The following is a 12,661-nucleotide window of genomic DNA, read 5'->3' as shown; positions in this document are numbered from 1 at the left end:
GTGCAGAGTTTTATTGGAATGGTTAAAAGTACAAGTAAATTTTCACGCTGCTCATCGCTGGGGAAGCTGATTGATATGATCTGATGTGATTTGACAGGGGGTGGAAGAAATGAGAGATGGAGGGAGGGAGAGATAGAACTTAAAAGGAAGGGAGGAATGGAGGCGAGGTGGAGCGAGGGGGCAGGATTTGAAAGGCTGGAATGCGATGGGTAGATAAAATGAGGGAGAGGAGGAGGGGGGGTTAAAGAGTGAATAATTAAGAAGAGAAGGAGAAGAAAGACAGAAGGGGGTGGATGACCTGTGGGATGGTGGAGATGGTAGCATCAAGGGTAAAAAGAGGTAAAAGAGGAAGGAGACAAAGCATGTCTGAACAATTAAGGAAGGATGGAGGGAATGAGATGGAGACGGATGACTGAAATGTGCACTAGCTGCAGGTAAAGGAAGACAGGAAGGTAGCAGAAAGGAGGAGATGGGAGAAAAGGAGGAGGGAAGGAAGGAGAGAGGAAGGGTTGAGCTCAGATACAGGGATATATATTATAGAAAATTGGCTATTGTGGAAAATGTGGTGCAATTAAAGATTAGCATATTCCCCCGAATGGATACAGATATGTGTCGCCTCGGGGCAGCTCCGGAGCATCTTCACCTGCTTCCATTATTTTACAGACATATTTGTCCGGGAAAAAGCTTCTCTCTCTCATCGCTCCTGTAGTTCCTCTGGAGTCGGCAGGTTTGCTGCGGACAAAAAGGATTTCCCCAAACAAAACCGCTACTGCGGCACTCAGGAACATTGCAGTTTCACTAGATTTGTCTGTGTCACTTCGGCTAAGCCAGGGGATGTTTGAAAGTCAGAAATGCTTGAAGACATGTAGCTCAAAACATCCAGTTGAAATCTACCAAAGAGTCCCGCAACATGCTCAGCAACTGCTGCTTGCTTTAACGCAAAAAGTGCCTACAGCTGTTCACATACACCATCCAGTTTTTCAGCTCCATCACCTTTTAGCTTTGAAATTTAGCAGCACATCCATGATGATGGGGTAGGCTATAGCTCAGGAGGAACTGGGAGGTTGAGAGATCAATTCCAGGCTTACCTTGACTATGCGCTCAAGTGTCCTTGGGCAAGACACTGAACCCCAAGTCGTCCCGCGATGTGCCTATCGGGCTATGAGTGTGTATGCAAGTCGCTTTGGATAAAAGTGTCTGCTAAATGACTACAGAATAGAATAAAATAGAATAGAATAGAATAAGAATAGAATAGAATAGAACAGAATGATGAGAATCGCCTGTTCCACCACATCCCAAAGCTGCTCTGTTGGATTGAGATCTGGGTGACTGTGGAGGCCATTGGAGTAGAGTGGAATCACTGCCATCTTCAATGGAACAGTTGGAGATGATTTGAACTTTGTAAAAAGGTGCATCGTCCTGCTGGAAGTATCCATCAGAAATCAAAATTTCCTGCACACCATTACATCACCGGAAGTCTGATGCATTAATCCACCATCTGAATGTGGAGCAGACCTGGCAACATTGTTCCACCTTTTATTGTCTGCTTTTGGTGACTCTGTGTGAATCATAGTCTCAGTTTCCTTTCCTGACGGGAGTGGCACCCTGTGTGCTGGCGTAGTCCATCTGCTTTGAGGCTGGATGTGTTGTGTGTTCCGAGATGCTATTCTGCATATCTTAGTTGGAACCAGTGATTACTTGACTCCCTGTGAGCCTTCTTCTATCTCCAACCAGTCTGCCCATTCTCCCCTTACCTCAATGTACATTTTCTCTTTTTCAGACCATTTACTGTAAACTCTACAGATGGTTGTGTGTGAAAATCCCAGTGGATCAGTTTCTAAAATACTCAAACAACCATTCAATGATCAAAGCCTCTTCTGATCCCCAGTTTGAACTTCAGCATGTTATCTTGACCATGTCTACATGACTAAATGCATTGAGTTCTTGTCATGTGATTGGCTGAATAGATGTTTGTGTTAACAGCTGAACAGGCAGATCTGATAAAGTTCTTTTTTTGACTCTGTGCAAAATAAAGTTCACTTTTAAAATTGATAACTTTTGCATATAGATGTCCATCAACTAGGAGCCACAACTAACTGGCAACCTATCAAGAAGCAATTCAGGAAAGAAAAAAAAAAAACAAATGGAAAAAAAAAACCATCTGATTTTCTTTTTACCTCCAATTTTTGAAAGAATCCTGAGTGGAACTTGGCTCCATGAGGAAAAACAATGAAATAACTTCTCTCAAGACATCCAATTAAATCCTCCATCAGAGTTAATAAAATGATAAAAACAGCCAACAATTAGAAAACTATTCTGTTCAGAGTTTCAAAGGGACTACTGTATAGGGGTTCCTGATGCTTGAAGCTCTTTATAATGTTGAAATTTAACTCCCATGACTGTTTTACAAATTAATACATTCCAGTTATCAGTTCTGATATCACTTTGCCCTTATTTCTTTCTGCTTATCCATCTGCTTTTTTCTTTTTTAATTCTTTCTATTTGAGGTTTTTAAGCAACACGCACTATAAATAATGATAAGAATGTATTTCTTGATGAAGTATACAAAATAAAATGTTAAAAAGCTAGAAATAGTTTTCTTATTTTAATTTTAATAAAAAAATGTTATAAAATTCAACTTCACTAAATTTATTGAAGTTTTTGTTCACTTTCATTTTATTAGATTTTTTAGAAATAAAAATGTTATTGTTTAATTTCAATTAAATTTATAAAAAAAAATAGATAAAAACTCTACATTTTTCCAATAATTATTTAGATTTTTTTTTTACCTTTCTTACATATTTATTGTTTTTTTAGCATTATGTTGTGATTCTTGTATGTTTTGCAGTCTTGTCTCCATTAAAATCAAAGAATCTGAACACTGACTCACCTTGATGATGTCACCCAGGTAAGCATCCTCCAACTTGTTTGGCACCTTGATTTGAAAGATTCGGCCCACCACGGCAGCGGTGTCTGGGAAGGCTGTTGGCGCCGCAGCAGTCTGTTGAATCGCCGCAGCGTCAGCAGCATCCACCACCTGGAGACCCTCCGTCACTTCCTGGAAGTCACGCAGCAGCGAGGAGCTCATGGAGGCCTCCAGCTCGTCTCCTCCTCCACCCAACATCTCTCCCTCTTCGCCTGCCTCTATCAACACCATGCCACCCACCATGTCCATCTCCATCTCTGCACAGGCGGGTGGAGGGAACCAGCCTGCCACGGCCAGAACCAAGCCCAGCAGCAAGACTCTAGTCCTGGGTGGTGTGACATGGAGGCCCCCCTTCGCTCTGAGCCGTCCCACGCTCAGTTTATTGCACATTCTCGGTCCTTTGTCTGCCCGTCACTGATGCAGAAAATACGGAAAAAGGAGGATGTCCAAGCAAGAGGGGAAGGTCTCAGGGGGGGCATGCACCCCCGACAGATAAAGCAAATCCCTCTTTTCAGACCTCCCTTCTCTCTCCTCCCTCGGCGCCTTCTTCTCTCTCTTTTGTCCTCTTTTTCCTTTCTTCCTCCTCTTCCTCTCTGTGTTTGTGGTTCAGGAGTCCCGCTGAGATCTGTGGAGACAAACAGAGACGAAGGTGAGAGAGAGAGAGAGAGAGAGAGAGAGAGAGAGAGAGAGAGAGAGAGAGAGAGAGAGAGGGGGGGGGGGGGGGGGGGGGGGGGTTCCAAAAACCTCGTGTGGGAGGGTCACATTAGTAATCTGATTAGTTCTAACAACCGTTCTGGCTCTGGGTTTCTCTGCCTTGTTCATCAATGGTTTAAATCTGAGGAAGCAAAGATGGAGGGATAGAGGTGAAGGGGAGTCATGGAGGGTCTGACCGGTCGCAGCTTGCTGGGGACGGCTGAAGAATGCATGCTTGCTCTATTGTTCTTTTTGAGGGGGTCAAACTGAGTGTGTGTGTTGTGTGTCAGAATGGAGGCCTGAACTCGGGTTTGTTATTCGTACGGCTCTTTCATGGAGAGGATCCCCTCCTGTGTGAGTCTGTGTGTGGACACACAAATGACTTCCCCCGAGGGCTTCAGTTAGAGAATAAAAGAAAGCAGAAGAAGAGAGAGACTAAGGAGGAAAGGGGAAAATGGGAGACCCCCACTGTGACTCCACTTTGCCCCGTCAGAGAAAGTGAAATCTCGGCAGGACTCTCCCCGGTAACGACACACAGCCTCCTCAGCAGCTTTCCACCGACTAAAAAAAAAAGCCTCTTTGTTGTTGCCGTCCACTCTCGGACTTAGCTCCACAGTGATGTTTCCCCGCTGAGGGAGCTTTAATCCCATGAGTTTTCACCTTTTTCCTCTCAGTGAAAGTCCAGTTTCCAACTTAACTGGGTGAATTTGACCAGTTTTTACAATCTGGTAAGTTAAAGTTTGAAAGCAAAACAAGACGGATGAACTTCATCCTCTTTCATGTTGGGCACCTTCAGCTGAACAGCCGGGAGCAACTTCCCGCCTGTTTCCTCCATCTTTCCTTTTTATTGCTTTCTTTCTGCTGTTCAATCCGTCAATGCCTCTACTCATGCTTTCATTGCTTTTCTGGCTTTCTTGAAGTTTTAGTTTGTCTTTTTTGTTCCCCTATCCTGTGCAGCTTCCTGTTTGGAGGCTTCAAATCCCTGAAACCTTCAAGGTTGTTTCATTTTTCCTCTCAGCTATTAAAAACACAGCCTGCCTGCTCAGTTTGTGATGGTGGGGGAGCGTCGCCATGAAAAGAGGCCACCAAGCAGTCAAATGAAGGTTAAAAAGAGACAAAAAAAAAAAAAAAAAACCTGCTGGGAAAGCTGCCGCTACACTCCTTCCACAAATCCAATTCCTAAAAATTTGGGACGCTGTGCAAAGTGAAAAATAAAGAGAGACGGAAAGGCTTTGCATATAAATCAATATGTTATTTCCAAGCACACAGAGATTTCTCCTTATTCTCTGAATCTTTAGATAGTATACAAGTGAACTCCACAATGTTGCAAAGTTGAATGTTTTTATTCAATTTTTAGACCCAGTTTGTCACAGTGTGTTGAACTTCTGTCCATCTTTACAACCAGGAGGCTCTGCTTCTCCGAAACAATAGTTTTATACGCAGTTATGTGATGATTTGTTGCCAATTAACTTAATTAGTTGTCAAAATCTCCTTTAGTTGATTTCAATCTGTGCTAATTTCTCAGCCTTTCACGTTCCCATTCCATCTTCTTGCAATGTTTTACCGCATTCAAATGTAAAATGAGCTCATATTTTCCATAGAAGTGTCTGAGTTTTAACATCTGATATGTTGATGGGAACAAAATATGGGTTTCTGTGATTTGTAAATTATAACATTTTGCTTCATTTTACATTTTACACAGAGTCCCAACTTATAGTGATGTTGTAATTTATTTATCTGTATATTTCCAGGGATAGAAAGTACAAATTCTAGTACACATACTTGCTTGTACTCTACACTTGCACTAGGTGGCGCATTGCAGATCTCAGACTGAGTTACAGTCAATAGAGGAGGTTCGTGTAGATTCATTTTGAGATCAATGCAGAGAAAATGACAACAGTGGTATTACAGATGTATGAACGGCCCCTAAACCTGGCCTGTAGTGACAGGTGTTTGAAACTTTCCATCATTTTTACTGCTGTTGACCTTGTAGCCTTACATCTGGTCAAACTGGTGCCTACTGTCATCATTACTTACATGCTGCATCTCATGAACACGTAGTGTTAATTTTCAAAGATGTTCCTAAACGGCATTGCAAACAAACACAAAATAAGTGAATTACCGCATAACTTAAAGAAAAATTCCCATCACAACTGGTATGAACTGGTATCAACTACTATGCCACCCAGTTCTGATCTGCATTGTTCTTCAACCAGCCAAGATATCAGGAAGGACGCAAAAAAAAGAAAAAAAGTCTGGAAAGAAAGAAGTCTGGGAAGCTTCCCAACTTGTTGACTGTGTTTGAGAAGATGATTGGCAGAGAAATATGAACAAAATATAATTCTCTACAGACCTCATGTATCGGAACAGGACACATAATTACGATATACCATGAAAAGCTGATGTAGCAAGACACAAGCTGGGATTCAGCAGGACAGTTTTCTGTCTGCAGCTGTGGCAAGGCGTTCCACAGCTGGGGATTAAAAAGTCAAACTGTTGCTGCAGGATGCAGAAGTTTCAGAAAATGCTGCTGTAAAAGACAGCTGCATCAGCCTCAACGAAAACAAATAAATTAAAATTGATTACCTTTTAATTTGTCAGCATCTGCTAATGAATGCAGGTCTAGGTTATGCTGAGTCATTCATTATGGCGTTAGGAAGAGCAGTGATATAAAGTTTACCTTCGATTTTCCAGCATTATTTAAACATTAGATGATGGTGAAGCAGCTGCTTACTTACTTTCTGCATCACAGTTATAGTTATTGGGAACTATGATGTGGTAAAATGCTAATAAAACTCTGCTCTGTGTGAAATTAGGAACAGTTTGTGCACTCGCCTCTGGTTTAACGATTAAAAGAAAAAAATACACAAAAGTAAGATTGTTAAAAGTGGTTTTTGTGGATGATTAAAAACCAAAGAAAACCAAAACATCAACCTCAGATTCAAAAGTCACAAACATTAATGAAGATGATGAGTGGAGCAAAGAAAAGTTGTTGAAGTTGTTTTTTTCTGAAATTAAAGGAGCTGAAACAAATGAGGGAACAATGAAGAAATATGCCTCAGAAGTGAGAAACATGGACTGAGATTTTCCATCAAATCCAGCTCTGACTGCACACTCACCGTTCCCTTCCTTAGATCCACCTGTTCAACTGCTTGTAAACACAAATATCTACTCGGCCAATCACATGACAGCAATTCAATCTATTTAGTCATGCAAACATGGTCAAGATGGCTTGCTTAAGTCCGAAATGGCTGTTCTGAGTATTTGAAACTGCTGATCTACTGGGATTTTCACACACATCTCAATAGTTTACAGAGAAAGGTCTGAAACAAGAGAAAATATATATCATCTGATAGCTACTTCCACCAGGATAAGGGATCATGTCAGAAAATTTAGATCATCTCCAATTGGTTTTTTGAACAAGACAAGTTGTTTGGATTTTTAAGGGAGGTTCGAACATTCCCCAAAATGCTCAGAAGAGAATTTTTCCATTCACACCACATTCAAATAGGATGATGTTAAGCTACATGCTTAGCCACAGCTGCCCAGGGCCGCATATCCAACCGTCATCAAACATTAATCCACATTTATACACAGAGACAATGGAGGACTTGCCCTAGGATGCAATCACAGGGGGATAAAATAGGATTCAAACATTTTGCCAACCTTCTGGTTTTTAGATTACCTTCTCTACCAACTGAGCAACTGGCTCACAATGAGTCCACTGTACTCCAGTGGCCTGCACATCACCAGTTCTCAATCCAACAAAGCAGCTTTGAGCTGTGGTGGAACAGTAGATTCTCATCATGGGTGCAAAGCCTATAAATCTGAAGCAACTGTTTGATGCTATCCTGTCAATATGGAGAAAAATCTCTGATGTTCCAACTCCTTGCATCAATAGCTGCGTCTCCATTACACATAAGCTTGCAAACAAGTTGAAAACCCCAGAATAATGTCATGTAAATACCTTAAAGAATCCGCAATTCTCATAAAATCTCGACCAGACGAGACCTGAACATTGTTCAGTGGAAACACCTGCAAATCGCAGTTTTCATTTGTCTAAACTTACAAAATGATGCTCTTATTTCGCAAAAAAATATTATTGAAACACGGATTATAACACCAAGAATCAAGGCGTTCTGAAAAAAAAGGGTGTCCACAGTAGTACTAGTAAGGTGGACTTGATAAAGTAACTGATGAGTGAATTTGATCATGTTGATCATGTTTTCATGTGGATCTGTCTTTCCTGTCGTCTCCACCCCAACCAGTCGAGGCAGATGGCTGCCCTCCCTGAGCCGGGTTCTGCCGGAGATTTTCTTCCTGTTAAACGGGAGTTTTTTCCTTCCCACTGTCGCCGCGTGCATGTTCAGGATGGGGGATTTGATTGAAGTCATGACTCGATGCGATCCGTTGGTTTGTCTTATAGGATATGTATGAATTAGCTCGAAATGATGTGTATGTTAACTCGTGTATGTAAAGTGCCCTGTGACAACATTGTTGTGAAGTGGCGCTATACAAACAAAGCTGAATTGAACTGAATTGAATTTCTTATAAACAACAAAATATCAGCTTAAAAAAAGACAAACTACAATATGCTTTGATTTTCTGTTTCGGTTTTTGACCTTTCCCTTCACTTTAGGCTGGTTTAAACAGAGCTTTACTACAGCGGTCCATGACAGCAACTCCTCGCTCAGGTTTCCTTTATAAATAAACCATCTCTCATTGCGTCTCTTCTTCCGGGTGGTATGTGGAGTGGGACGAGCAGTGAAAGACAAGGGGCGTCAGTCACTGAACACAATGTGAAAACTGCTCTGAGTCTAAAGATAGAAAGCTGCAAATGCATTTCCTATTTAGTGTTAATGACAGGCTGCCGTCTTATCAAGGGTAGCTTCGGAGTATTTTACAGCTTGCAGAACAACTCGGCGACACCAGTCATAGAATGATCTCAGAACCATATAAGTGGTCTATTCACTCACTAAGCCATCGTTAAGCTTATCAGTGATGAAGAGAAATACTGAAGAAGCCATCTGAAGACAGAGCTGTCCAGGACTCATCTGTGTCTAAATTAAGTTTCTGGGGATAGTTTTACTCCCCAGAGTTCTTGTTGTTCGAGACACTGCTCTCCAATGTTTAATTTAACTTTACAGGTGGACTTCCAAGGCCAGATCATCAGAGCAACAAATATCTATTTAACAAAACATCCAAACTTTTCTGCTTACTCTACATTTCTGTAGCACAGCTGTACAATGATGGTGGTTTATCGCAGGGTAACACAGTTTCAAGGGTCCAAGACAAACGATTTAAACTCTTCAGAACTGTTCTTCCTTCTGGTAAAAAAAAAAAGAAAAAAAAAAAAAAAAAAAAGCCTGCTTTGCTAAAGGAACGGCCACTTAATTTCACTGGAAATTTAAAACTCTAAAAAGGTAACTTTGGGTCAGAAACCAGCATTATGCTCAGAACCTTGTCAGGTTGATGGGAAGAATTCCAAAACCCATCTTCGTCAAACCAAAGTTAGGCTGAAAACATGCTTGTGTGACTGAAATTATCATGAGTCCGATCTCTGCATGTCAGATTAACAGAGCCAGATAATTGTGTTAAATGTTTAACTGGCCTTGAGACAGATTCTGGACAAGCTCCACAGTTGGTGTTCTAGAAGCAGCAGAGGAAGCCACATCGGGTTAAGTAGATCTTGTCTGGAAAGAGTAAAGACTACAAAATATGTGAAGCGTGGAGGTATGAAACAGTCGAGTTTATCAGGTTCCAGGTTACTGTCAGCTAAACTGTCAACTGTCTTTAATTTGGACTGGAAAAATAGAAACAAAAACAGCCAAGCTGAGAGTGGGAATACTGGTTCCAGAAAGATTTCTAAACATGTAAATATTCCAGTTAGCTCTGTCCGTACCATAAAAAAAAAACAAAAAAAGAAAAGTCATCATTTCACCATAAACAGACCATTGACCAGCTGATCCTCACAAAAATTTCAACAGCCAAGGGGCATGTATGGAGAGCTTCAGAAAGATCTGGAATTCAAATTCCAGTTGTTCAAAGAAAACTGCTAGTAATGCAGCAAACCATCATGATCTGCATGAATGTTCACCAATGAAGACAAAGAACACTGAAGATTGTTTAAAGTTTCCAAAACAACACTGGACCAGTCTGCGGAATACTGTAAGTAGATAATCTGATAAAACAAGAACAAAACATTTCTGATGTAAGACTTTGTCTCATGCTTGAAGGACAAATGATCTGAATTTCAGCCCCCAAGCCACCAATAGAGAAGTTTGAAGGTGGGACCATCATGATGCAGACCGTTTTTGTGAAACACTAACACCAAGAGAACCTCCTGTTCATCTCCTGCATCCTTTGAGGGTGTAGTCAGATGTCGCAATAAGAATAGTACCACGAGAAACCACAGGGAGCAGTGTTGAGCAGTAAAGGTGTCATACGACCAACGAAAGAATAAAGCAGCAGCATGAAGCTATAATCTATTTAATAGCTACTCAGACTACCATTGACTTCTGCGCTAAATCTTTCTTTGTCTCCTAAAAATGTACATTATCATGATCTTGTCTTGTGTGTTATTGTCTTTAACGGAAGCCTGAATTTGCAGGTGAACTAATCGCTGGGCTGACCTCAGGTGGATGTAGTGCCATACTTGTAGTATGTGGATAGTGGCATTTGATAGTGTTTAAAAAGGCATTTCTATTTATGTACATGAAATGAGTAGAAATTAATTTTTTTTCAGGAGATTGTAAGAACAAATTTCATATGGTTGGAGGAAGAACTGATTGAAAAATGTACTGAGACGTTATTGATATAAATCTGCTCCCATCTCTCAGGACGATGAAGATGATACAAGAGATGAAACTGTAGAGGAAACTCTCAGTTGGCTTAGGATGAAATAAAATAAAACCAGTTTCTGTTGCTGGTTTCTTTTCCTTGTGCTACCAGCTACGCCTGGTCATTGTTATGAATGGTAATTCATTCTTATTTACCTCATCTGGTTGAAGAAAGGTTTGAGGGGGGAAAAACTCCAGAAAGAATTTACCAAGGTAACCTATCTGAGCAACTAAAACACGTCTTTTTTGCAAAGTTTTAAACACATTACACTGTTTACTCTTTCAAACATTACACATTACTCTTTTGTCCATGTGTCATTTCATTGCAAAAAAAAAAAAAAAAAAAATTCTGAACTTTTTTTTTTTCTGGATTACTTAGATTCCTACAAAAAAAAAAAAACTGGTGAAAGTTTCATCCCAACAGCACCGTTAAAAAGTCATTTACTAAGAAAAACGATGTGTTGATCAGTACAGGAGCTTAAAGAAGTTGAAGCACCAACAAGGTGTTGACAGCGTCTCTGTACACCTGTTCATTTACTTTATCTGCTCTAAATGACAGAAGATGATAAGATAAGGACTGAATTGGAGTATAGAGTATAGTGGGTTGGGGGGCACTGAGGTAATCATTAAAGGGCTTTGACTCCTTCCTGTGTGATGAACTAATGTTAAGACATAAAAGAAGATCACAATTCCAATTCATATGCAACATTTACTTTTATTCATTTTGTCCAATGACCCAAACCATGCCCCTAATAGCAATCATTGTCACTTTACACCCAACCCTAACCCCCCCCCCCGCGTGACCAGAACCTAAGAAATTAGGTTGTATCTCATTATCTAAGAGCAGGTTTTTACAAAGTAATCAAAAAGGTAGCATAAAAAGTAAAAGAACAATAAGAATTCAGATTTATATTATATTTGTAAAGCCTCTAATAGCAGCCTTTTAGTGCAGTATTCCTGCTTTCTTCTGTTCCACAGACAAACATCTGAAGTGTGAACATTCCTGCCTGAGCTTGCAGAAAATTCCGCTGCAGGAATCCCCCCCCCCACCGATTAGGGTGCAGATTATGGTTACGGCATTCCCACATGGCAGCTAATCACAGAGACAGACATCTCGTCAACATCAGCCCACTTAAGTCCATTCTGCTCCCCCCTTCTCTCCTTGTCACCCTGAGAGTCACAGCTGATGCCTCTATTATTGGCAGAGACGGGAGAAAGGGAGTTTTTCTAAACATGGCTGCCTTCCTGAGGAAGCCACTGACGCCACAGAGGACACAAATATCACTACTATCCAACCCTGCGGCCATAAATCTGCTCTGCTCCACGGTCTCAGGGAAGATGATGAAGTTAAACACTTCAGGTTGGGTTTTCACCGCTGCTGCTGAACAAAACTCTGGATTACAGTGTGTTTACCTTTTACAATGAGATTTAGATATTTAGCAGAGAGATTAGACACATTTGAGGTATTTAACTGGGTGTCTCATGCACACGGCTTTACAGCATGTGAACACAGATTATTCTTCAGTTGTGAGGATAGAAGTCTGCATTGTTCTTTCCGCACCATGTGTGGGAGACGGCCAGAGAGAAGGAATGCGCATCTTTGTGGGTTTTTTTCAGTGCTTGTTTTTTGGTGGCTTTTGGATGAATTTCAGAGCTGCGACCTTGGTGACCTGACAATAATCGCTACCGCTAAAATCTGATTTAAAAGTGAATTCAAATTAATCTGCATTCCCGCTTGTAATTACTCTGGTAATTAGCTTCGCTGCATTTGGAACAAGAAGCTCAGCTGCAGAATAATACAATCTAGACCCAGAAATACAATCAATCACGGTGGAAATCCACCATCCAGCCCGTTTGCTGCTACCGCGGCCAGCGAATGGGCCATATGTGTGAACATAAGGCAGCGAGGAGTGAGAGTGTGTGTGTGTCATGCCAACAGAGAAGCAGCTTCGCCTGATTATTCCAACTGTAAATTATGAAACATATTCAGAGAGGAGGTGAAGGAAAAGATTTCTAATTTGATGTTAATTTGTTTTTCTTAGACTTATCAGGTTAACAAGCTGGTTTGATCTACCAGAAGACCTAAACTTGTTCTGGTTTTCAGCACATGCTACTGTGAAATCAGTGTGGTCCAACATACCGTCTGATGACACATTTATGTTCCAGTGTCCAACTTGATGTGGCACTGCAATCCACCAAACAA

General features: G+C 40.9%; 1 protein-coding gene across 1 annotated transcript in view; it reads right to left on the bottom strand.

Annotated features, from left to right (window-relative positions):
- The window catches only part of dag1 (dystroglycan 1), a 58,143-nt gene that overhangs the window by 24,752 nt on the left and 20,730 nt on the right, over positions 1-12,661 (bottom strand). The window contains exon 2 of the mRNA XM_079241953.1: positions 2,891-3,551. Coding sequence (XP_079098079.1) covers positions 2,891-3,316 — 426 coding nt within the window. The 5' untranslated portion in view covers positions 3,317-3,551. The remainder of the gene's footprint in view (positions 1-2,890; positions 3,552-12,661) is intronic.

The sequence above is a fragment of the Telmatherina bonti genome (assembly GCF_933228915.1).
Source record: "Telmatherina bonti genome assembly, chromosome: 6".
In the NCBI taxonomy this organism is placed as follows: domain Eukaryota; kingdom Metazoa; phylum Chordata; class Actinopteri; order Atheriniformes; family Telmatherinidae; genus Telmatherina; species Telmatherina bonti.
The sequence above is the reverse complement of the archived record's forward strand: the minus strand, read 5'-3'. Positions and strand labels throughout refer to the sequence as shown.